Source organism: Cygnus olor, chromosome 2 (genome assembly GCF_009769625.2).
Source record: "Cygnus olor isolate bCygOlo1 chromosome 2, bCygOlo1.pri.v2, whole genome shotgun sequence".
Lineage (NCBI taxonomy): Eukaryota > Metazoa > Chordata > Aves > Anseriformes > Anatidae > Cygnus > Cygnus olor.
The window spans coordinates 140,229,975-140,257,245 of NC_049170.1; the positions used below are offsets into that span (position 1 = coordinate 140,229,975).

Consider the following 27,271-nt stretch of genomic DNA (forward strand, 5'->3'; position numbering starts at 1 on the left):
GTAGTAGACTAGTGGCTTCTGTGTTACTGCTGCCCTTGCAGTTTCTTCTTCAGCTCCAGGGTCATCTTGACCCCTACAATGACATAGAAATTTGGGTTGGAGGGGACATGAGCAGCTGTCTTGTCCATCCTCTGGCTCAAGACAGAGACAAAGGAGGTCAGTCCGGGTTGCTCAGGTCTTGTAAACGTTCAAGGATGAAGACTGCACTACCTTTCTGTTCAACCTGATCCACTGCTTCACTGTCACAATAGTAAAACTGTCTCTCTTTGTATCAGTCGGCACCACTGTGAATAGCTTGGCTCTGTCTTTCTGACGTCCTCCCTGTATGGCCTGGCAGGCTGGTGCTAGGTTTGCCCAAATCTGTCCTCCTGCAGGCAGAACAAACCCAGGTCCCCCTCACCCTCACCACCCCAGGCTCTCCTCCCTGGGCAAGTGCTCCAGCCCCAGCCATCTCATGGCCCTCTGCTAAACTCGCTCCAGTTTACAATTATGGAATCCTCTAGGTTGGAGAATGCCTTCCAAAATCATAAAGTCCAACCATCAACCTGACCTACCATGTCCATGCCCCTTAGTCCCGTGTCCACATGGCTCTTAAACACCTCCACGGATGGAGACTCCCCCACTTCCTTGAGCAGCCTGTTCGAATGCTTGATCACCTCTTCCATAAAGAAATTCTTCCTAATGTGCAATCTAAACCTTCCCTTGCAAAACTTGAGTCTGTTATTGATGTCTTTCTTGTAAGCGGCCACCCAATATTCAAGACATGGTCTAATGTGTGCTGAGTATATGGCGTTCCCCTTGATCTGCTGATTATGCATTAGTTATGCTGCAGTTAATACAGCCCAGGCTACTTTTCTTTGCTGCTATGGCCCGCCGCTGGCTTGCTTGATGTTTTTCATTGCTCAGTTTTCATTTACTAATTCGGCAGTAGGATGCGGTTTGCAACATGGCTTAGCCCCGTAGTGAAATCAAGCTCTCGAGATTTTTAGGTTTCTAGGTTTTAGGACCTCCTTATTAAGAGTGTATGCATGAGCATCAGTTAGTGAAATAAGTGAATAGGTGGCACCAAACCACTGAGGGAGAGACATGGAAATTTTGAGATACTATTTTTCCGTTATTAGATAGAAGTACAGACAAAATTTCTTTTTTTTTTTTTTTTATCAGTGCATTTCAGTTAGTGGCCTAACTTCGTTGAAAGGAGATTAGGATGGTTTAGGAGGTGGGATTTGTAAATCAGGTTACAGCCAAATCTTTTTATTAAAGGTAGAACTAGACTGAAATGTTCTGAATAATGGGGAAAATACATTGGATGAGGAATGAGGCACAGGGAACTATAGCTCCTCAGGGAGCCCCAGTATGTCCACCTAGGCCTGCTGGTTCAGGCACCGTACTGCTCACGAGTAGCGACACCACGTGTAGCTCTCTCTTTTATGCCACTGCAAGCTGAGAATGCCAAGAGAGGCACAGCAGGGCCAGGGCCAGGGGACCACAGGGTGCCCAGTGCAAAGCTAGAAATGGCTGAAGGGGAGGCAGGGTTGGAACAGGGCCAAAGAGGTAGGGCTGGGGAAGCAGCATTCAAGAATTAGCAATGAAAAGGAGGCAGGAAGGATAGGACTCAGGACTGAAAGGCAGAAGTTGGGATGGGCAGCCAGGAATGGGTCAGAGCTAGAACTGGCTGCAGCTCCACATTGAAAAGTCCGGGGCAACCGCTGCACTTACCGTATGCCGAATGCTGGGGCAGTGCAGGAACTGAGCTCCCTGGTCAGCCTTTGAGCCTCCTGAGGGACTGAGGGCTGCTGTGTGCAGCTGCTGGCTCCAGCAGGGCTGGCGGAGGCTAACAGGGCTAGCTGTGCTGTGCTCTGCCTTGATGGAGCCTGGCGGACTGACAGATGTAAGCACTGGTTACTGAGGTAGCTAAGGATGAATCCATTGCGTGCGAGGGCAGCTTTAGCACAGCCTTTATCTCGGGTTTGTGCGTGTGCAAGATACAGATAAACTTACGTTCTCTCTGCATGTTAATTTGTAAATTTTGTAAAAATGATTTTAGAGCCTCTTATATAAATGTAATGTTACATTTATAAGTGTTCGGTTTTATTTCTAATGGAATACTTCATTAAGCAGCCATCAGCAAAGGATGTTAAAACAATGTAACAACATTCCTTCAAATGAAGCATGGTAACTAACATTTGCAATGCCTTTCAGAGCTACAAACTTGAACCAGAAGCTCCAGTTAGAATTACAGAACATTTCATACAATTGCTGTGCTCTGGCTGCTCCAAAGCTTTTGTCAGCAAGGCAAGGGCCTATTGAAACAGTCCAGAGTGGTTCTTTAGTCTGTTGTGGTAGCACAATGGACAATTGTCTGAGACAGCTTCCCAACATTTTGATCAGTAGAAACATTGACCAGATTTATACGTCCCTGTGTAAATGCTAGCAAATAAAAACTGATGAGTAGATTATTAAAAAAATAAAATAAAAATATATATATATAAAATAGAAAGACAGTTGGAAATCACTGACAACTTCAATTGCCTGGAAACTGCATAACTGTATAGTCTGTAATGGAAGACTGGTAACAATAGATTAAAGTAACATGAAACAATTACAAACTCCCTTTGAATTAAAAGTTCCAAAACGTTTTCTTTCGAGAAATAAGTAGGAGAGCAGTTGTAGCTCCGTGTGGCCTGTGAGTCACACCGTGGCAGTTCACAGAGAGGTCGGAAGGCTTGCAGAGGTGGCTGTGCTGGGAAACAGAGCACATATTTGTTTTTCAGCTGCAATAATCTTGAATTCATCACTGCAGGAAAATAATCCATTGCAGTTACAAAGTATTGGCACAAGCACCAAACTTTCACTTTGTTATTTGTTCCAACAAATGATTTTATTACTGCAGAGGAAAAGCTTTTAAGGAACTTTAAAACGTGTTTGGTAGAATTTGTTACCATGAAATTTATCGTTTTCTTCGATGCAGCAAAATAAGACAAAATCATCTTACTTTTAAAAACACCAAAGTGACTTTACATCAAGCCCTCTGCTTGCAGAGAGCCTGAGACATCTAGAAGAGGCCGGGAACTTTTACTGTGTTATGCATCAAAGTCTGGAATCCTGGCTATATTATATGAGCCTCGATTGGGTTGAAAATGAAAATTTCACCTTATTGAAATAAAAGAGACATATATTTCCAGCATGGCAAAAGTCAGGAGATAGTTTTCCTACAGCAATGGCTATTAAAAAAAAATAAAAATAAAGAAATGGTATTTAATTAGCCTTCACTGTAGCCAGGTATGCTTCACCATAGACCAGACCATATGGCCCGAATCAGGGGAGCAGATGAGGCTCCCTTGCTGTCCCCATACCATATTTTCTTCTGAGGGAAACTGAGGCACAGAGGGGAGTTGCTGGATCTGGTGACCCAAACCCGGGTGCTGCTGCAGCCAGCAGCGAGCCATGGGGATGGTGGTGACCTTGCAGGGTGCTGCAGCACAGGGCACAGCAGGGACAGCAGGGGAGCTGGATGCGAAATGGTGACACTGTTTCAGATGCAGTGGGTGGATGGCACTTGGTTAATGATGAACGTCCTTTCCAGTCTAACACCTGATCTTGTACAGTTGGTGACATTTAGAAAAAAAAAATAGAAAAAAAAATTGAGACTCAGAGGAATGAAAACAAGGAACTATATGAAATGCATGAAGATGTAAAGCCTTTGGGCAACTTTGGCCACGCAAAAACTGAAGAAAGAATTGTGCAAAGTTGTGCAAAAAGAGTTGCATTTTACAGTCAGTATACACAACATGAGACTTGATACTTTATAAAAAACAATATTCACACAACATAAATGCCGTTTTGCTTTTGAGGCAGAGAGCAGAGTAGCACTTTGGAAACTGCCTTATATTAAATTGCAATTTCAGAAGCAAATATAAAACTAAAATACCAACATGGCTTCTGTCAGACAAGCAATGTGTTTCCTTTTGTCTTCTGTGCTGCACTTTCTGAAACACTAATGTGCAATGCATTTACATTATAATCTGCTTCCTGGGCAAAATTAAGTTAGATATAAGGTCAAAAGTAGACTGTAGGGGATAGGCACCAGCAGGATAAAGAGCAATTTGGAGCCAAGTTTATGGATGAGTTGCAGATATCTGGTATTTTACTGAGGTATCCAACAAGATAGACAATTCAGTTTCACGATGTAGATGTTACTTTGGTAGGCAGTTACCAGATGTGCAACTGTAACTAAGACATTGTGTAAATATTTAGTAGGGCTTTTAAATATAAATATTTAAAATATTAATACATGAATATTTAATGAAAAGAAGTATGTTCCAAAATTTCAAATCTATAGCATCCTGAAATGGTAAGGGTCTAATACTATTTCTGTGCCCTCTGACCCAATCTAAAATATTTGGTGGGAAGTACCCTTACATACAACAGGGAAAAGAGAATCAAGGTAATGACCTGATAATTGTGTTTCCCCTCACATTTCCAGAATTACGTACTTCTAGCTTACTTTTGTTACCATAGCGATTCTTCAGTGTATATCACTAGGTTATTACTGCTGTGCTAGCATTTAAAAAAAATAAAAATACAATAAGGTTGTTTTATTTGTCAAGATGTCTGATTTTTTATATACAATATTTTTCTACTAACAATGTGTTTTTAAGAATTGAGGTTCTGCAGGTGAGGAAATGAAGCAGCCAAAATCAAAACCATGGGTTTTTGAGCCTGGTTAGGGTGCTGCAGCATGACTCTTCAGATTGACTTCGTGCAGTTCGGGTACCGTTTGCAGCTCCGTGTCACTTACACGTATTTAATTTAGAAGAGCTCATTTCCACTGTCTGCCTGGCAAGCTCAGTGTGAGATCTGCAGGCCGAGCTCTGTCATTCTGTGAACCACTGCAAGTAATTATCTGTCCCCTAATTGGAATGTAATTAACGATTCCATGAATGATTTACACCCGACGCTACAGTCTATCCTGTTTCCCCAAAGAATAGCCACATGAGGACTGTAGTGCCAGCAGTGTGTCTGGCCACCGTGAGGGCGAGCACTGTGGCCGCGTGTCAGCTCTGGTGGGAACCAGCACTGGCTCCAGCAAGTACGACTGCTCGGGAGCCAAGACAAGTGCCGAAGGCCTTAAGGCAGCTCTGTGGTGCCTTTTCCATAGAGCCTGGTGGTAGCCCAGGCTGTACTTGCCAGTCTTGGTAGTTTAAGGCTAAATCAACTCAAACCTTTCAACACAACTACACTCATACCTCTGCCTTCAGTGCAGACTTCTCCTAGGGAGAGTTATGGGAATGGGGCGGACAGGACCCAATAAAAACCGTCAATAAATATTACACCGTTTAGAGGCTGTGATCAGAGAGATCCCCTGTGAGTTTGTGGCTGGCTAAGTGCACTCCCACACTTAAAGGCTGGGGGTTCACTCTTAAAGGAGGGGGTGAATGAACACAAATACTGGAAGTCAGTATAGATCAGGAAGCCAGCTGCAACATTTACATCCATCTTAGGTGAATGTGTAGCCCAGGCTATGCTTGGTCACTGTCTTGGTGTACAGTGTAACCTGCTTGAGCATTTTCTCTTGTCTTGTAATATCCACATATAGTAAATAGGCACTCAAATGCTGTTCTGAAACACTATTCACACACTGTGCATTCTTTCAGGATACTTCCCAGTGTTGCTTATTCGTGGCAAGAGAGCAGAAACAAATGGTCTGCGTACTTCATGAAGGGCAGTTATTTTAAAACTGTAAAAGAGGGCCTGGGTCCGGTGTTGCTACCCCTGAGAGTTCCACAAGCCTCTCTGCAGATAGGATTTAAAGAAATCAATGGGAGAAAACAATCTGTGCTGTTCTTTACATCTTCTCATGCTGTCTTCTTTTGAAGTCAGACAAACAATTACCTGGTGGTCATTGACATTCTGTCCTGCAATGCTGTTTTTCCGAAATGGTTATCAATAGGAACCCATCAGATTGCTGTGTACACCGATATGTCAGTATATGAAGAGGAGAATGAAAAATCTCTTTCTGTTACTTATTCTTTATCACATAGTGCAATGCAGAGTGGCACAGACTTAGTGTTTATTTAGAGCTAACTGGTATAACAAGAACAAAGAACCATAATATTTTGTTCAGATCTAACTTGAATACGTCTTCACAACTCTGCTTAACATTGTGTAGGCTTACTGCTGATGGTCAGTCACCTGCCAGTTCAGTGTTGAGAGTATACGGTCAGTGAGCTGGAGCGTTATTGTCATTCCTGAATTTCTGAGGCATTTGTTCATTATCAGTACAAGTTATCCCTAGTCCCATCCCTGTGTTCTCACATCTGTTTGGATTTCTTTTCCCAGCAGTTCAGAAGGTTGTGGGTTTTGTTTGAAGAGCTACAACAAAGCGTTGTCTTTTAGTTTGATAATCTCATCTATCTGTTTACTTTAATTTAAAAAAAAAAAGTGTTATCATTTGTCAACCAGAAGTTTTTGTAAATAGGCTAGGCTCCAAAAGAGATGCACTTTTTGTAGACAGCATGAAGAGTGTTCTGTCTCCCGGTCAATCTTTCATGAGCTGAGCAGTTGTGGGCATGTCACTAAGTCCCTCTGCTTTGCTTTTGTGCACTGGTGAAAACAGTGGTGAGAGTATTCTGCAATGGGTTAGATGTCTTTGCTCAGGTTTGTGAAACCTTTGGGAGAGCTAGACGTTTTGTACAAGTTACTTTCTGGATGAAACCAAGAAGTTAATTACTTGAATTGGATATCAAAGTAGAATAAAAATAACGTGAACCAAGAAATAATTTCTATTGTCTATTAGTTAAAACCTTCACTATAAAAATTCAGGCAGTCTGATGACACGGGCAGTTTAGATACCATCAGGAACCAGCTCCATAGCTGATTTGTGGTAGTGCCACTGACAACATCTGTCTTTCTCCCTTTCCTCTTACAGTATCGGTCGGGACGGGATCCTCAACGAGGCTCCGACAATGTTTCCAATAAGTCCTCAGACAGCGACGTCAGCGATGTCTCAGCTGTGTCTCGGACAAGCAGCGCTTCTCGTTTCAGCAGCACGAGTTACATGTCTGTCCAGTCAGAGCGGCCAAGGGGAAACAAGAAAATAAGGTGAGCACAGGAAGCTATGGTGCCAACCATAGCCGTGTGATTTAAGTAACTGAGTACTTTTCAATATTTGTATTTGAAAATAATGTTTTGCTTCAGTTGGAATTTGCAGGGAATTTGCAAGAAACTGGTTTAAATGTCTTCTTCGTCTAATGCTTCTTGAATTCTTTACGGTATTTGTTTTTAGCAAAGTTTTGATGTCTTGAGTTATGCTAGAATGCACTACAACAAACATATGCTGTCAGCAGGCATTAGACACAGTTACATTTGCACTTTCTGAAAACAGTTGTGTAAAATACTTAACATGGCTGAAAAGACAGTTCAACTCAAATTTTGTGCTGGCTATGTCAAAGGCATCTTAGTTTAATTTTTAAACTAGAGCTGCTGAACTGTTACAGAAGCCTTAGTTAATACTAATGCAGACCCTGGTCCAATTCAACTGTAGGCATACCTCCGCTGAATTAGTCTTCAGCAAGACGTGCACAGTGTACCTGTGAGCAAAACACAGCATTTCCTTTGCCTGCACCCTGTGCACAGTCAGTGGAAGGAATGAAAGATTGTTCTTCTCAGAAGGTGTAACCCACCTGGATCTGTCAGCAAAATTCAGTGTCAACTTGTATGAATTCTCAGAAATTTGTCCTCTTGAGAGATAGGATGCATTTGATAAGTTTGCACATCTGTTCATATGAGCAGTGTTAGGACCACATCGTTTCTGTCGTATGGTTCTGTATCCCTTTTTAAATGAGATGTATTGCCATGAAACTTCTGTTCAAAGAGGGACTTAGAGACTGTCCTGAGAAAAATATCACAATTTAGAGCTTCTCTAGTGTAGGCTGAAATATTAGCCAGCATGACTTACCTTGTGACTACTTCCATCTTTTAGCTTTTATTTCATTTATTTTTCCTTTCTTGTGAGTTCACGCATGCTCATCTCTGTGACCCTAACTTTACTGCATTCTTTTCTTTTTTTCCTTTTGCATGCCTCTTTCAATTTTTGTTGACTTCAGAAGAACGAGGGATATAGAGGAAAAAAAAGAGGGGGGGTTGGAAGGGGATGAACAAGATGAAATATTTCCCGAGGAAGAGGAAAAAGAGGAGGAGGAGGAAAAAGCAAAGGAGCAAGAAATTAATGAAAAAGGGGAAGGGCAAGAGGTGGCAGAGAACTGTGATAAGGAAGAAATCAAAGGATCAGGGCAAGATGAAAAAGCTCAAGAAGACCAAGCAGAGGAGGGAAAAGAGGATGACAGGTAAAACATATTTCTATTTTCTGTAGACCTATAGACGTAGTCTTCCTGCTGTACCTGGACCTTGCTTGCCTCCCCCTTTTTTTTTTTCTTTCCTTTCCTTTGCTTAGTTTACTGTCTGTTTTGTGCAGCTTCTTTTGCTTTCAACCGTGATGCTTTCATATTTAAACAAATTTCACTCTCAGCTTCAGGGAATTTGTTCTGCATACCAAATGATGCAGCACACTAACTTGATTCATTATTTTGCATGTAACTACAGCATGTTATTTTTTAAATTGGTTTAGACTAGCGTTTGGGTTTGACTATAATAAACAATAGAAATTATAAGATGCCTCTTTATATTCCCTGCTTGAATTATTGTTTCAGGGAAAAATCTTTTGTTGAGTGATATTTCATCAATATCAAAACCATCTTTACTTTTTACTTGTGTCAGTACTAAAGAAGAGAATTTGGATTTTTTTTTTATTATCCTCTTCATGTGGGCTGATAAATGTGTGTATTGATTGACAATTGACGTGGATAAACAAAGAGTTTTTTTGTTTTCTTCCACTCCACTTGATTAGCTGCCATGGGTTGCTGTATGGTGGAGGGGTTATGTAGCTCTTCTGTTGTATTGTGTCCAGAAACATTTCAGCACAATTGGCTCTGGTTTTATCAGATGGCGTTCTAGATTTACACATTTTACCACAATTCCGTTGAACCATGACTTCTAATGCGAGTGACATTTTGTATTGCAAAATCCATGTAACTTGCATTATGAGAAATGCAGTGTTCTTTCCTTCTTCATCAGGAAAAAAAAAAAAGAGTTTGAGATTTGCTGAGTATCTTTGAAACTCTTCAGAAACTCTCATTTCTTTTACCTGCTAGTGCTGGTACCTATATACAACTGAAGCCTGTAGAACTGTATTAATATATAGTAGGGTAATCATAAAGTGCTCTGCTGCATTCCACTTTCTTTGCTACATACATACATGTGTACGTACCTGTACATACACGCACATGCAAACACACAGAGACTTGCTTCTCTTATTTCAAACAAATAACTACTCACATAAAATGTTCTGAAATACTTTTCTAAATGGAAATAACCAGAACAACTCACCTGTGGTAGAATGGATCAAAGGTGATACAAAAAGAGAATCAAGTTATGTGGTGTTCCATATGAGGTGGTACAGGGCAATACAACCATACTACTTATTTTATATATTGATTACCATCATTCCTTCACTCATGAGAGCACATTTTTGAACTCAGAAAAAAACAGCTGTTTAGAAAGAGCTGTCTTTAAGACTGCCTTGGCATATTTGTTCCATGGACTGCTAAGCAAACCATTTGGTACTGTGGGAAAGGATGTTTTAAAGACCTTTGTCTCTCCCAGCTCTCATTAAGTTTCCAGTTTAATGGGATCTGGAAGTCTTCCCTCTTTGAAAGCATGGCCCTATTCCTGGTTTTCAGCTTTCACTCAGGTTAGTCTTCAGCCAAAAATGCTGCCACTCACAGAAAGTAAACTCCTATTTGAGAAGAAATTTCTTCTTCCCCATGCCAGCTTGTTCCTCTGTTTAGTGGCTGCTGTCTGCCTTTAGGAATGCAGAAAAGTCAGGACTCCCTTCTTGGTAGAGAAACAAGGTATTAGTAAGTGGCTGCTGTGCAGTGACTTTTGTTTGTGTAAGATTTTGGCTCCCAAAATGGGAATCAGTCCCTAGTATTATTTACCCACTTAGCCCATTTTGCCTGTTTTTAATACGTAAGTTGTGAGGAAAGTTTCTATATCCACCATCATTTCCCATAGTACACAAAGTGCTGACCTTTTTAGTAGTGTCTAAACAGTCTTCTAGGGTAGAAAACAAGCTGAAAAGCACAGATTGATTCCTATATACATATATATATGAATATATGTATGTATATATTATATATATAAATAGTGTTGTATCATTAGCATACTGAAATATAGTGACTAGTGAATTCAGTGGACAAAACTGAAGGCAGGATAGGTCCTAAGTATTGTTATAAATGCAGTGCCTTATGTTTGCTTGTTTGGCAACTTGAAACATGTTCATATTTCATTAAAAACATCTTTTCTAATATTCATTACATAAAATTATTAATAATTAGTAAGTATTTTGAAACTAGGAATGTGTGATAGCTGCACGTACAGATGTTTTATTGAAGTCTTAGTGGAATTAAGTATCTTGAAGTGCTGATACAAACTGCTTATTGCTAGTTAACAATTGCAGCTTTCCAAAAATGTTTTCATGCCCAACACCAATATGAAGCAATCAACAAAACATCACTTAATTAATAACCATATCAATAGATATTTGAGGTACCCATCAGAACCGAAGCAGCCATCTCATTGAGCAAAAAATAGCAGTAAATTATTACCCTGATCCTGAGATCTTGGGTATCCAAAAAAAGCTATAGTGCAGATGGGAACTTTCAGCATACATTTGTACGTCATAGGTACATCTTTAGTTGAACATCAGTCACCTTTCCTCTGGGGAATTTGGAGACACAGGGGCTATTCTCAATCACACCATCATCAAAGGTGTTCGTTAAGGACACATCATACCTCTTCATGTTGTACATTTCAAAGTCACCATGCACTGTACTCATATGTTTTCTGAATAATGCTAATAGTCACACTAGGGGCTTCAATCTGCTGAGATCGTAGGTGGGTTCAAAGTAATTTAAATGACCAAGAAAGCAGATATTACATAGAAACTTGGGTTCATCCCATGCCTATTTTAAAGAGTACTTTAGTGTAATAAATTGCATTAGGTTTTAGAGCACTGGAGTACAATAAGTCAATAAATCTTTTTTTTGGCAGAAATAGCTGCAGAGTCAGATTTTGCCTTCATTAAACCTTGTAAAACTAAAAATTGGCATATGGCTGATGTACAGTGAAAACATAACTGTGTTTTTTCTTGGCAAGGCATGCTAGTTAACACAAAGCACGGATCAGGCTTCCCTGTTTTAATCTTTAAGGATTCTTTATGTACAGTTATCTGACAATATTTCTTATTCAGGCTCCCTGATGATACCAGGGACAAAAAGAGCCCTCTTCGATCTATGGTGTGAGCATTCAGAATATTTATAAATTGCAGGAAATCTTTTTGACTGCTCTAAATCTTAACCTTTCTTAATGTTTTTCTAAATAGGAATCCAAAACATTAATTCTAATAAAGAAGACAGTTTTGTTTTCTCATATCAATATACAATTGTAGTAAGAGATCAGGATTTCACTGTATTACAAGCTGTTCAAATACAGAAGAAAAATACGGGCTCAGTTCCAAACACAGGGAATCTAAATCATGAGGTGACATATGAGTGCAGAGAGGGGACCACAGGAGAATTATGAAATGTTTCACATGACAGGAGATAGTGACAATACAGGGCTGGGGACATCTTGACAACAGGGAGCACTAAGGGGAGATTGGAAGAAAGAAAATAAGATCGTTTTGTGAATGCTTCTGGAGAGCTTTTTTCAAGCATTAGATTCACGGGGGAAAAACCATGAGTTGCTTACTAAAAACACTACAAGTGGATGATGGGGCAAGTCAGATCAGCAGCAGGAGCTGATCTTTCAGTCTTGAATGGGAGAAGATATATGGGATAAGGAACAACTGTTAAATACTAGAAAACAAAGACAACTTATGTACAGCTGGATAAAGAAAAGTGTACCTTTGTACTGATGCACGGGGAAAGGTTGTGCAGCCAAATGGAAAGGCTATGAAACTTATCTTTCCTACAGCTACAGTTAGGTAAATTGCCAGAAGTGGAGAAGAAATAAATGACATATGAAATGTGAGAGAGTGGATACAACAATTAGCTTTGTGGATGGACAGAAGAGGTAGAGATGTGAAATAGAAAGTACTTGTAAGTCACAAAAATATGGGCCTAATTTGAAGCTTGAATTAAAAGGGCTGTCCAAAGAGCAGGCCTGAATGACATGCATGGTCCACATGGCTGGGAGAAGAAGCAGACGAGAGGTCTTGGAAGGAAATACTGAATTCAGTGATGCTGAGTTGAGATTAGTGATTCATGAGGAGGTACCAAACGAAGAAGTTTTAGTACAGGCAGGGGAGAAGAGAGGGAGTTTTTACTGCAGAGGGGGTAATATTTTGATATACTGTTAATGAGGGGATGCTAATTTAGGGATAGCAATATAGGAGTTACTGATATAGTCCTGTGGGGCCGTTACAGTTAACTGATTGGGCAGAAAATGAAGATATACTAGAGCACACGTTAAATGAAAGATTAGAGAGAGGGCAAATCTGAGGTGTGATGCAGTATGGAAACTCAGGGAGGATAACTTTTCAGGAAATGGTTAATTGTAGCAAGGCAAAGGAGAGACCAGTATACTTTCAAAATCTTAAGAAATCATTAAAAACTTTGGCAGGTGTAGTTTCAACTGAATGCAAGAGGTGAAAGATAGTTGTTTGGAAAGTATTTGAAATGGAATTGGAAAACAGGAGATCGGTTATTTTAAACAATGCATTTAATCGTTCAATTAATTCAGAGATGAAAAGGAGAAAGGATATGTGACAGTACTTGCAGAACTGATGAGAGCAAGACTAGGTGTTCTGTTCTACATTATAAAGGGATATGTTAAAGCATGTTTCTACAACTTGGGGGGAAAAAAAGCCATTGGTAAAAAAAAAAAAAAATGGGGGAAAAAGCCAGGGGAGATCTTATCAATGTCTATAAACAGCTGAAGGGAGGGTGCAGGGAGGACAGAGCCAGGCTGTGTCCAGTGGTGCCTGGTGCCAGGACAGGAGGCCCTGGGCACAAACTGGCCCCCAGGAGGCTCCCCCTGAGCACAAAGAGCACTTCTGTGCCTTGCAGGTGACGGAGCCCTGGCACAGGCTGCCCAGAGGCTGTGGGGTCTCCTCCTTGGAGCCCTTCAGAAGCCGCCTGGACGTGGTGCTGGGCACCCTGCTCTGGGTGTCCCTCCTTGGGCACGGGTGGCACTGGGTGGCTCCAGAGGGACCGGCCAGCCTCAACCACTCTGCAACGAGGTGACTAGAAGTGAGAGTAAGGAAAGGAAGAGGCAGAGGGGAAAGGAAATCAGAAGATAGCATCTGATCTCACTTAGGCAAATGAAACAGTTTAAGAAGAGATCCAGTGAGAAATTTCTACCTCTATGACAAGAGCAAGTGAAGAGAAATGTATTAAGAGGAGAATGCAGAGACAGCACGGGAAGGTAGTAGATTACGTGTTTTGCTATGTTTTATGTCAGTGAGACCCAGTGCAAAGAAAAGAAATAAATCCTAAAGGATAGTCAGAGAAATAGAGCTGATTAATAGGAAGATGACACAAGCGAAGAATGAAAATTTGTGGTGGAGAAAGTCAGCTGGAATGTAATTTTGCAGAAGTACTTAAAGATATAAAAAATGGAATACAGCATGTAGTTTTAAGTAATGGATTTGTTCAGATAAAAAACCTTTTCTGTTCCTAATGGTACTTTATGCTCTCTGTGCCCTTTCCCTTGTGGGATGCAAGGGAATTGGATTCATCTCCAAGTCACTTTCTAGCTCTTTTTGTGTCATTCAGTCAAAAAATTCTTCAAAGAATTTAATTATGTAAGTTTTAAAACTGATGCCTGATGAGTATTTGTTCCTTAGTTTCTCATTATATTGTAATCTTAGTATTTCATTTTTTATGAAGCTTCTGCCATGATTGCAGCCATTATCAGTTAAATACAGTGTTTTGCAAAGCTGGATGAAAAAACACAGAAATTCAGCCTGTGCTAGCTTCTCCGTAGCAGTGGAAGCCAGTAGCACTTTAAAAAAATCTATATTCTGGTAAAAATATCAAAAGCTCTGCAAAAGATAACAAGCATCAAGAAATCTGTTTTCAATGTGCATGTATTGTTTGCTTTCTTAAAGCTATTTCAGAATAATTATAGTGATTGTTCCAACTCCTCTCATGGATGAAAGAAGTTAATTGTGCCCAGCCTTTCTTGCCAAGCAGGCCACATGTCTGTGAGCGAGAGCTGTGGCCTGAGACTCTTTCCCCACCGCATGGTAGGTCCTTTAGCAGTCTGTGCCCCAGTAGATCTAGCAGTGGCTTCCTAGAAATACTGGATTTGAGCTTCTGCTGGCCAGCTAAACCATCCACTCCTAGTAGGCCATGCCCTTCTTGAAGCACAAACTACAGTGTTTGCGAGCTGGTAAAGGCCTGGCCACAGACTGGGGACACTGGGAAAGAGCGTCAAAAGCATGTTCCCTCTCCATGACAATGAGCTCGGGCCCTGCCGACCCCAGGAGCTGCCCCTGGATGAGTAAACGGCGCTGCAGGCAGGATGAGGTACGATGCCACCAGCCTCCCCTGGCACCCTTCCTTTTGTGAGACCAGCCCTGTTCCCAGCATGGGGTGAGAGTGACTTCTGGACTGTGCTGTAGCTCTCGACCCAAGAAGTTGGTGTTGCACTTTCCTTAACCATCACAACAGAGTGACCTTGCCACTCCTGGGATCAGACTGGCAGGTTACATAAAACTTTCACCAGCTCTTTTCGAATGCAAAACATTTGTTCAGGAGTCTGGGGCAGGTATGCTGGACTGAGACCTGGAACAAAATGCAGCAACTCTGTTTTGTGTCCCCCTAACATAACTGTTCTGCATGCTTCTCATTAGCTAAGCAGAGCGATAAACAGCTTACGTATAGCTGCTATGTGTCTCTGAAACCAAAGTACCTAAAATCAGCTTTTTTTGTTGTTCGATTAAAATTAGTATTACTGGACTGTAGAGTCTGTTAGCAGTTCATGACAAATTCTTACACTATTTGAAGTAACGATCCAAATCCACTTTATTTGATGTAAGTTTTTAAACTTGTTTTAGTGTTCTACATTGAGGCAACTCTTCAAAAGCTGGAAATTCGTACAGCAATTGGGCCTGTAGCAATGCCCATAGTCAGCAATCTGGCCATTTTGTGTTCTACACTTTCACAGATGACATGCAGAAGAAAATTATCTGTGACTTCTGGAGAAATATTATGGATATAAAGGATACAGAATATCAATGCTTCATAAAGGAATTGTATTAATTTGTATATTTTTTGTGAAATCTGTAGAGTAGAATACAAATCATTTAAGAAATCCAGCAAAGTCACCCGTTTCTAAGTTACTCATCACCATCTATCAAACTCTTACAGACCCTTTTTTTCCTGGTACTGTGGAGTAAGTATAAAAGACATATAGACTCCTTTACAGATAGTCAGCTTATTTTTAATATTTTTTCAAGGAAATAATAAAGTAATGAATTTGGAATTACACATTTTTAACAAGTGAGCAGTGAAAATACTTAATATGAAACTGTCTGCAGCTTTGATATATGATGCCCAGCAGGGATCTCAGACATTTTTTCTTTGACAACAACGTGATATTATTGAGACTGCTTCCTTCTCCATGAAATGCAGCTTGCACTTCAACCTCTACTGAGTGTCACCTCTGAGCTGTGATCCAGAAAGCACTGATGTACTCCTGTTACTAAAGGTCATTTAACTGTGCATCAGTAGTTGTTGTTTTGTTTTGTTTTGTTTTGTTTTTGTGTTTGTTTTTTTTTTCAGTACAGAGGTGCAGATGTAAAGCCCTAGAGACATGCAAGAAGTAGAGATGATCAACAGAAATAAAAAGAGGATTTGAAGCAAGTAAAAATATTGAAATTAGTTTTTGCTTTTTAAATGTGTTGGAAAAAAAGGCTCATTTTCTAAAGATATTTAAAACTGGTTTGAATTATAAGTTCTTCATTAGACAGACTTTTGTATCTACAGGATTGAGCACAATAGGCCTGTGGACTTGAATAGCAATAGCAACAGCTAAGTGTGGAATAGAAACTTATCAAAGCAAAGAATTTAATTAGGAAGCTCGTTTCTCTCTCTGACACCATGATTCCGTGGTTCTCTCTTAGTGCTGTATGTTTTCATTGTTTTTCTTTGAGTATGATTTTAACTAGAAATGTGAAAAGATTCCGTAAAAGTAATTTAGTGCCTTTTCTGATTCCTCTAAATGTACTTAATCAAAAATAATGAATAAACTTACCACTTAGCCTTCTAAGAAAGAAGTATGAACTTCCTTCATGTTGCTTCATAAAGGTGCTTCTACAACACAGGTTCTTTGAAACACATTGCCAGACCCATCTGGCAAGTATCGTATTTTAACTAAAGGTTGCGGTCTCAGTGTTGGACCATTACTTATATAATTCCCAGGGTAAGATGATGCTGCAGTGGTTTGCTATTGCCCATCTATCTGATTTTAGGGTTATTTGACTAAGCATCTGAACATTTTGGTTCAGTATTATCACATAGTAGTTTTACTCAGCCTACAAAGTCCATGAAGTGCTACCTAAGCAAGCCTTTGCTCCAAACATGCATGGCATGCAAGTGTGCATACTTCCTCAGCCGGGAGCTCTGGTCAGGGACCCGTCCTCTGCACATCAGGGAACAACATTTGCGGACTTGAGCTGCGAAGGATGTAAGCCAAATTTCTTCACAACGTTTTCTTTTCACGATGCTCTTAGGTTTTCTGTATGCTTTTCTAATTTCCCCCAGAGGCCCCAAGTGACTCAAAGTCATTTTGTCAAAATGAAAGAAGTCAGACAGGCAAGATCATGATGTCCCAGATAACGTCCCTTTGGCTGAGGTAATTATGGCTTCAGATCTCTTGCTCGTGTCCATTTAGCTCTCAGTCCCAGAAGATCAATTCAGAAATACGCTATGGATTTGATAGCAGTGTCTATTCTGACCCTGATTTTTCGGAGTCCTCAAGCAACCTGAATTTACAAGGAATGAAGGAAACATCAGAGCTGCTTTATTGTTTAGACACCCCTCCCCATCCTGTTGCACACACACATGAGCAGTACAAAGGGGTGAGGAGCGTGAGCATGGTCACATTGCACAGTACTGATCAAAACAGTCCTATTTTCCATGAGCAAAGTATGGACGCAGCTATAGTCAAATCCATATTGACTACAGCAATCTATTGGAATCATGGCTTTTCAGAACATTTAGTTCTTCCCTGCATATTCTGTGAATTTCACCCTGCTGTACACAGTAGCACATGCAATCTAGTTCCTACATGACTATCTTACAAAGTTCTCCAGCTCTCAATGTATTTTCTAAATCAAAAAATCTTCCTAATAGATGATTTCAGTTTAGCAAATAAAGATGCTAAATCATGGCTCCCCTTACCCTGAGGCAATACAATGTCTTTTATCTCTCTATATTTTTGAGAATATTTACCTTCAAATTTGAAAATTTTATCACTTTGGGACTTGATTTTACATTATTTCTCTGGAGATTTTAGGTCTTGGGCCCACAGTGGATTTACAGTTTGATTTATCAATTCAATGCTTGCTTTTCATTACAAAGAGCTCTTTTCAGTTCTTCAAGGAGTAAATCAGAGTAATGTTAAGTTTGCGGTACAACTATATTTTGAGTGTTAGTAAGCATTGTTAATAGTGGAAACAGAAGGATCCCTCTCTTCCTTCTCTGCTGGAAAATTGTTATTCAACAATATGTTCGAATAAGCATATAACATTTAACTTTCAGATTATGTACATGCAAGGTCCATTTCTCTAAAACACATTGTCAATTAAACCAGATTGCCCACTGTCAGCTTTAATTTGGCAGGCCTGTCGTTAATGTGCTGTGTGTTACACAACTGATTCTGTCTTTATTTTCTTTCTTTATTACCAAGCCTTCAGAGTTCATGTGGACTTGTATTTACAAATGAATATCAAACTAAAATGACAGCTGGCTAATGCAAGACTTTTGCTCCTTAGCTTGTTTTCTTTCTAGGCTTCTTTGGAATTCACACATTCTGAATGCCTGGTTTAGTTCACCGTATCAAAGGAAGGGATTTTTGCATAGATTCACAACTGTTAGCAGGGTAATATATAATAATAATATGAAAGTGATCTTCGAAAATGTTATTTCGCATTAAATATTAGATTATTTTTATTTTCAGTTGTGCACACAAGTTGTCTTTGAATAATATACAAAACAAAATACATTGTAATCACTACTTTATTCACTAATTAATTTATTACGAAAAAGAGAATTTTTCTGTTTAGCCCAATCCATTAAAAAAATTCCAATTCCAAAATCTACTGTTTTCCACCAGCTTTCCTGTTATAATTTCAATAAAATAAACCTAGCAATGAAGTCAGTCCAGTAGCTATTATAGCTTTATATCACAAATAATTTAATAGGATAATTTTTGGTCAAGTGAACCTCAGGAGACTAAATCATTATAATTTCAAACCTGTAGTATGTCTCTGATATAAATTGGCAGATGAGTATGTGCATTGGCCAGAGGCATTGTTCCCATGGAAATACTATTTCCAACATCACAGCTGTCCCCATAATGCTGTTTTTGTTAAATTTCCTCAGCAAATTAATGAATTGAGAATGTCTCCAAATAAGTAAAGAAATCTATTAAGAATGGCATTAAAATTCCTATCCTGCTTTTAAAAATCTGTAAAAGAAATCTTCAGTGGTCATCCAGTCTCACAAGAGACATATATAAGAAAACACCTCTTAAAACAACTGAAAAAAAAATGTTAAATTTTGTACTTTCCCTAGGACATCACAGTACATGGCTGTACCTCTAACTTGGCAAAGTGCGTTTTTACAATTGCAGATGCTTTAGTTTAGTTAGGCATCATTACCAGAGACCTAGGGTAAACAACAGGGAAGTATTAATTCTGAATTTTCATTGAGAAAAAAAGAAACCTGCCAAGATCTGCCAAATGACTTAAGTATAAATCTGATTCTCTTGTGCATATTCTTTTGGCAGAGCAACAAGATGAATTGTTTTCATTTCCAATTCAGTTGTAATGAAGACTGAAAACAAAACAAAACAAAATCCCCAGAAATCCTACTAATGATAAATAATACAATGGTTACAATTGCTTTTCATCTCCTTGACATGTAAGAATTTAATAATACCATAGATTTGAAAAAAGCCTGTGCTTCATAATACTGGTTTTAGTAAAGTGTATTTGTTGGTAAGTGAAAAACAAACAAACAAAAAAAAGATTGTCATAATAATTTTAGTTTATCAGTCATAATTAGGAATGGATAGAATAGCATTTTGAGTGTAAGAGAGCAAAATGAGACTCTCAGGCAAAAGATGCCTGAAGGGGTATGATCTGTGTTTTTTGAGTGACTGCGGTGTTTAAAGAGAGGATTTTTCTTGGAGAAAATGTATAAATCCATGCAGTTAGAAGCATTTTTAACTGGCAATAGCCAAGGTAAGATGTTTGCCTTTGCTTCCAGATTGAAAATATTATCTTTGATTTGGGTTTGGGTCTGTTGGTCATTCGTATTGTTTATGGGGAAGGACTGAATCGGTGTATTTTCCTGGTTTAGCCTTTCTCATTGCTGCCTGTTGGATTGCTTAATGTACAGAAAGAATGGGCAATGCTGCCCTGTTCGAAAGCAGAGAATGCCTGCAAAAATCTTAATAAGGTTCTTTAACCCCTGGGACTTTGCAATTGCTTTTTATAACAGTAACAACTTCCAAGAGAGTCGTCGTTTTCAGTTTCTCCATCCTTGGCTTCATCTCTGGCTGGTTTACCACATATTGTAAATCTCAACAGGCATGGTAAAGCATAAGGACTCCCAGGTGTCAGTGGGTTTTTGTTGTTATTTTGTTGTGGGACTTTTGTTTGTTTGTTTGTTTTTTGTTTGTTTGTTTTTCTGTCCTAAATGAAAGGTTCCTGAGGAAATTTGTCACTTATTCTACTAATCAGCCAGTTTCTATTAAAAAAGATTCTGTTTCCTTAGGCAAGTTTCTGACCAACTAGTGTGATGCCATCCAATCTCTGCAATTGGTTCAAAAGTGGCAGCCAAAGACTGCAGGTTTTTAACTACGGAAAGAGGAGGAAATTTTCCATTTGGTACATATGAAACAATGAATGTTCTGTGTGTCTGCAATTGCTCTCATGGAAAATGTATCAGCAGCCAACAATACTGTCAATTAATTCTAAAATAAGTATTTTTTGTAAACCCATTAAATGCCCTCGAAACACCAATAAGTCAGACATTGGGTGAAGTCGGGTGAAATCTCTGAGTTTTTTATTTTCTTCTTAACTTTCAAAAATTGGTATTTTTTTGGTTTGTTTTTATGCAGACCTTGTTTATTTAGGTTCTAGAGCATTTGCCCACACTTCAGTCCCTCTTAGCTATATTGCTGTATGTCAAGTGGCTTCAAAACAGTTTCTCTCCCTTTTAGGGCAGGCTCCTTTCACATTGTGAAATCTCCCCTCTTAACTGAAACTTCACAAATAGTTGCTTTTCTTCTTGGTCAGATATCAAGGACACGGTCTATCTAAAGCATGAAATACCAAAACTGAAGCAAAGATCTTCTTGTGCAACCTATTTCCCTGCCTCCCTCCCTTCTTTGAGGATTTCCTGGGGCAGTGTTTCCTTCTGGCTATGTCAACTCCTAAGAGATTGTTTTCCAAGCAGCAGATCCTAGGCATTGTACTTTGGGATAGTTTCTCTGCTGGTGTTTTCTAATCTGTATCGGCACAGATACTGACAAAGTGAGAAGATCAAGATAGTTGCTGATTACCTACTATGGTAGGAGTCTGGAAAACCTTGACAGCAAATCTGATTCCAGAGGAGAATTACACTGCCCGTTTTGAAAAGAAGTGGGTCTTTGAAAAGAGATCCTGAAGATTGGTGCCTTTAAGAAATCCAGAAACATAATACTGGATTTCCTAGAAGGCTATATATGAATAGCATTTTCAGACCAGCTTACTCTTTTTCTTCAAAAGCATTCAGAAAAAGCTTATGGGCTAGAATTTGTCTGTAGAATATCAGCATGTAAGAACAATCTGAGATTCGCTGTATAGCCAAGGAGTTTAAGGCCCTATACCACTAAACCGGGAAGGTGCAACCCTGGTTATATGTACAGACTGAGGGATGAGATGTTGGATGGAGGCTGTTACTAGCCACTTTGTTTGTATTTTCATACTCCCTCTGCTTGTTTGTGAAGAGATTACAGAGGAATGCTGTATTTTAGGAATGGTGTATAAAGCTACATCTCACAACTGAAAAGAACTAGGGGCAATGCAGGAAGCAACATTCCCCTGTGATCTTTGCCCATCACCCTGCTCTGGCTGACTAGTTGGTCCCCACAAGCCTTAGTCAGGGGCCTGCTGTCACCTTCACTCTGTGGCTGCTGAAGGCTGCAGGCTGCCTCACAGCTGGGGTGGTGTGATAAGTTTGTTCCTGTTTCGATTTTAATGAGGGTGATTATTGCACCATCATTCACATGATGGCCTAGCACAGTTAATTTATTTATTTATTTTGGCCCCATATGGCTGCTTATTCTCATCGTGGAGGATTTTCTTAAGTTGAGTACCATCAGACAACTTGGAAACCCTATTTTTAGTGCACCTCTATTCCTTGACTCATATAATCTCATAAATTTAAAATGTTGTAAATATTTAGCTGAATATGTGGGTGGGATTATGTCTGTGTATATGTACATGGAAAGAAAACTTCCTGGATACGGCATTTCTGTTTCCTGTTAAGAGAAAAGTTTGTAGGAGCTAGTCTCTTAACTCTGACATCCCTTTAATAGTTCTGTTAACTCAGAAAGGAGTGCAAGCTGACATACAACGCCCTATTTTTCTAGGAGTAATCCATTTCTGGCACTGTCAAAAGGCAGTCTGGGTGGAAGGACAGCTTCACAGGTATACCTGTGATATACCAATAATAATTAGTGAGGGAGGGCTTGAATAGTCAAAAGAGTTCAGAGTACAGATGAAGGAGTTGGTTTGCTCATGAGCAATGCAGGTTTACTATGAAGCACTATAAGCCTTTCAGAACTCTCCTAGTACTTATTTCTCAAAGATTTTTTTTTTCAAAAGGAGGAAATGAGAAAAAACAAAGCCACTGCTATGTGATGGCTTTCTCCAAGAGCTGTTGGCTAGCAGGGAGCATAACAAAGATGTTCCCCCTGCTGCTTTTACAGAGCAAAACAACCCCAAAACTTTAATTAGAACAAGTATTTTTAGAATAAAATACTCAGGGAGTAAAAATAGTGAATGGTGAATGAACTTTCAATATTAGCTATTTGTAGTAGTTTTTGGAATATCCAGTCAATCCTAAAATTAAATACTTTTTTCTTCACTTGAATTCTGTTTCCTATCTTTCTTATTTGGTCAAAAGAACCTGGTTGAGTAAGTCCACCTCATGGTTAGCAGGTACACACATTAAAACTTGATTTCATGATTCAGAATTTGTGTTTTATGAGAAAACAGAGTATTTCTGTTTTCACTGCTATGACATAAGACCTTTCCTAAGTGTTAATATCACTTATAAAGCAATGGCATAATTACTATTTTCTGTTATAAAATACAACAGGAGCTCACTTCCTGGATATGATAGGATCCAAGGGAAAGGCACGAAGCTGCAACAGGGGAGGTTCAGGTTGGATATTAGGAAAAGGTTCTTCACTGAGAGAACGTGGTTGGAAACTGAAACAGGCTCCCCAGGGCAGTGTTCACAGCACCGAGCCTGCTGGAGATCAAGAAGCATTTGGACAATGCTGTCAGACACATGGTTTGATTTTTGGATGGTCCTGTGTGGAGCCAGGAGTTGGACTTGATGATCCTTGTGGGTCTTTTCCAACTCGGGATATTCTGTGGTTCTTGAAAAATGTAGCATTGGAGTAGGTTGTTCTGCAGACAGTAAAAATACTTTCCTCCTACCAGTCTGTGCTGTGAGAATGAGCTCCCATATGAAATAACAGAGAATTAATGACTTATACTACAGTCTTTCCCCAAAGGAGCATTCTTAAGATCTCTCCCCAAGAATCTGTTTTCAAAACAGTTTTAGGAACTAAATAGCTTTACTTTTCTACTCCTGTGCTAAATATGAATCCAACTGTTTGAACAAATACATCAAAGAGCTCTGACAGACAACACAGTGAAATTAATCACATTTCCTTTAAAAACATGTATTACTGGGCAAGGGGCTCTAATTTTCTGATTCTTAGAATTTGGCCTGACATAGGACTGAATATACCGTCTCTTCACAACAATGACCTTTCTAGATCTCTCTGTTATTTCTTATTTGTGAGATAGTGTTGAAACTGAGAACTAGTTCATGTGGCATCTCCGTCCTGTGAAGCAATCTCTAAAGGTGTTAGTTTGAAAGGAAATACAGCATGTGATGTTATCATCTCACAAGTGAGTTATCATAGTGATAAAAAGCACCAGAAATACAGATCCACTTTTTTCCTTCCCTGCCTGCCTCTTCACCCACATCCTATCCCACTTTATTTTAGTGTGAAATTTACCAGGGTGTGTCAGTATGTACTAACATATAACATGAAGGAAAGTTAAAAAAAGGCTAAGAAAAATACGCTCAAGCTCCCATTGCGTTCCAGTGTTTTTATAGTGTCTGTCCAGTCAAGGCCACCAAGGCTCTCTCTCAAATCTGTTTTGTGCCCGTCCATCTGTTGATCTGAACTCTCATTCATGCTTTTCCTCATAACTTACTTAGGAAGCGCACCCTATATTTTTCAACTTGATGACGAAGGCGCATTTCTATAAACTAGCTCTTGTATTTTTCTCAGTGTTGTGGCTCAACTTCAAGCATTTTGTGCCTTCATGTAGATGCAGCTGCCAACTAAAGGGCAAAAAGCTTTATTGGCACCTCTCAAATATCTTAAAAAGTTACTTTGTTGTTCCAAATCTGATGGCTCATCCCATTTCCAATCAGTAGTAAAAGACCCAACAATACCTTTGCCTTTGAGGCCGCTGCATTAATTTCATAGTTAAGTTTTTATCGACAGAGTATGTATGTATATAAAGAGTCAATAAAGAAGCAATATAAGTTTATTTTCTTTGAAATTGGTATAGGTCATTATAAGTAAGGGGAAGACTTTGGGCGTACCCCATAAAATCCACTCCATTTACTGAAGGGTGAAGCTCCAGCAATAGCCTTTGTATGTTTTTGAAAATGTATTTAGGAAGCAAAACCAATATTTGTTAGCCTTTAAATAGTGATGATTTTATACAAACACACAAAAAGAATATTTTTTCCTGGTTTCCAAAAATATTCTGTTGTCTACAGATTGTCTAACACTGCATCTAGTGTGGACTTACTAGTGAGATGCAATGTACAGAATTATAAGGGGCTGAGTTCTGTGCAAGAACTTCACTGAAATAGAAATATTCTCCATGCATATTATCAGGCCCACATTTGCTGAAGAGCTTCCCAATCTGGATGTTTGTCCAGCCATCTACCAGTTAAATGTCAGGGCCAAATGTGGATGTGTACTGCTATCATCACCGTAGATCACCATTTCTGTGCAAAGGAAAGGTCCCTTAACCTGGACCACTGGGAGATCAGGTCCCTCTGGGAGTGCTGTGTGTGTCTAGCAGATAATTCAGATGCAGCTGATTAGAGCCTGTAGAAACAGTCTATAAATAAGAACAAAATGTGTATTATAATAAAATTCCATTTTATCAGTAAAGTTGATTTAAGTCATGTAATGTCCAAGTGTTTTATAAATGTTTTATACATGTTTTTACATGCATTTGTTGCCAAAGGGAGGGAATAAAAGAACTGGATAAGTTCATCACTGTATAATTTCATCAAAAACAGGATAAGTGAACTAGATTACTGAAAATATCCTTGAAATGTGTGGATGTTTAGAAATCAAAGCTAGACTTCAGACTTTCATTCAGTTCATTAATGAATCAAGTATCTGTTTCACTGAGGAATATATTTTTGTGTGTATTTATTCGTGTATACATACTTGTGAAGAAGAGGGGCAAAGCACCTGAGAGGGTTGTAGAATGTAAATTTCCCAAGTAGCACTAGTGTGTGGTCTCTCAGTCTGCCTACAGTTCAACTTTCTGTCTTGGGGATTGAAAACTATCTTTTTTTGGTTTGTACCCCCTGAACTGTGGTGTCCTCACTCGTGAATTTGTGTGCAGTGCCTGTTTAAATAAGTAAATAAAAAATGCTTTTATAATCTCAGACCAGATAACCAGAGAACTTACTATTAAATAATTATTTTGCTGTAAGAGTTAAAAGTTGGGATATTGGTGAAGAACTGGAACCCCTTAGTGTGTTTATGTTTTTACACTTAGAATAACTATTTGGTGATAAAGACACTATTAGAGGGACAGCACATACTCAGTAGTAGTATATTGCTGTGTCACCTCAACTGGCAAAATTCCAGGCGAGTAACTACTTAATACTGCCATAGATAAAGCTCAAGAAACATACAAATGAGATGTATAAGGGATGGGAAGAATAAATTCAAAAAACATTATACTGAAGCAAGCTTATTTTCACCTAGCCTTTTTTAACCCAAGCCATTGTCAAGTAGTGATGCACTGTAGCTGCTGTAGGAGAATCATAAGAACAATATAGGGGAGCCAGGAAGTGACTTTTCTTTGGTTTACTGAAGGATCTTGAAGACCCTTTGCTTTTCCACAGCTGTGGACAACACTTTGTATTCTAGCTTGTGACTATTTATGTTTATAGAATATTGTAAGAAGATACCAACATAGTGCAAATAGCTTTTAGTAACAAAAAGAAAGCCTGCTCAGTTAAAAATATACCTATAACCACTATTCATGTGTGCTGAGTGTCTGCAGCCATGGTTTCTAGTTGAAGCAAGAACTATAAATGATAGTTTATGTATTTTATTTGCTTTGTGTCTCTTGCCTGGCCCAGGTAATCCCTACTCAAACCATTTTCAGAACCTGCTGAGCTGATAAACTAGAGGAACAGATGCTTATGATTTGATTAGCCAAATGTGGAAAAGCAATACTCAAATCAGTCAAAACAACAAAAAAATATGTATGAACATACTTATATTCTTGCACAGAGTTTTTAAAAGATGTGTACATGGTACACTGATATATTAATCCTTTGTTATGCTTTTGCTGGTCATGTATTTTAAGAAAATCAGTAAGAGATTGTTATTTAAAATGAAATACCAAACAGGAGCTTACCATTAAAGCTGCTCCTTTTACCTCTAAAAAAACAAACCCTACCTGTGTGAATTAGCTGCTTTTACCCTCCAGTCTCCCAAAACTTTCCATCTGAAACCTGTCCTTTTCTGTCTTCCCCTTTTTACTCTTCTTTGTCTGCGGTGTTTATCCATCCACTGGCTGACAGTGTCTTTACATCCAAAATGCAAAGCAGACAGATGGGCGCCTCAGGAAAGAACATGACTAAGAGCACCAGCATTGGTGGGGACATGTACACGCTGGAGAAAAACGATGGCAGCCAGTCGGACACGGCAGTGGGCACCGTTGGTGGTGGCGGCAAGAAGAGACGCTCCAGCATCGGCGCAAAGATGGTCGCCATCGTGGGTCTCTCGCGGAAAAGCCGTAGCACGTCACAACTTAGCCAGACCGGTAGGAACTGGATTGTTTTTTCCCCTCTGGAATTATTTAAATGTGCATAATGTGCATGCATTATGGTTTATTTGTTTGGATATCTTGTTGAAGTTGCCTAATCAACAATATTCTAGCAAAAGAAGAAAATGGTCAAGCATTTTTATTTCTTTTTTGGCCTGGACATTGACTAAGCTTGGTTTTTAGCAAAGATCCTTTTCAGGTTGGACTGAGGCTTGTATTTTCTGCTTACTGGAACCTACTTAATGTACTAATTCCTTTGCTTCTCAGGAGCCAACATGAGCTGCTGTACTTACATTTGGGGGGAACTCTGACTGGGATTTTGTTAAGGGTCGCTGAAACTCAATTGCAAAACTCCTTCTCTTCTGTGATGAATAGTGTTTCCATTATTTTCTTTTCTCACATTTAAACATGCACCATTATTTTGAAATGAAACAATTTTCATGAACAAAATGGTATGTTATATTTTACTGCATTAGTACTGTTTTTTATTGCTTTTTAATTCCTTTCTTTTCAGCCTACAAG

The 27,271-nt window shown here is 39.2% G+C and overlaps 1 protein-coding gene across 23 annotated transcripts in view; it reads left to right on the top strand.

Moving 5' to 3' along the window:
- RIMS2 (regulating synaptic membrane exocytosis 2) overlaps positions 1–27,271 on the top strand; it is a 468,287-nt gene that overhangs the window by 387,745 nt on the left and 53,271 nt on the right. For 9 of the 23 annotated variants that reach the window (XM_040546661.1, XM_040546662.1, XM_040546644.1 and 6 more), the window contains 2 exons: positions 6,932–7,104; positions 26,505–26,746. The exons of 10 other annotated variants lie outside the window; for them this stretch is intronic. In XM_040546661.1, coding sequence (XP_040402595.1) covers positions 6,932–7,104; positions 26,505–26,746 — 415 coding nt within the window. Of the gene's footprint in view, positions 1–6,931; positions 7,105–8,108; positions 8,349–26,504; positions 26,747–27,271 lie in introns of all 23 variants that reach the window. 4 more of the 23 variants (XM_040546640.1, XM_040546641.1, XM_040546642.1 and 1 more) reach the window with 1 other exon arrangement.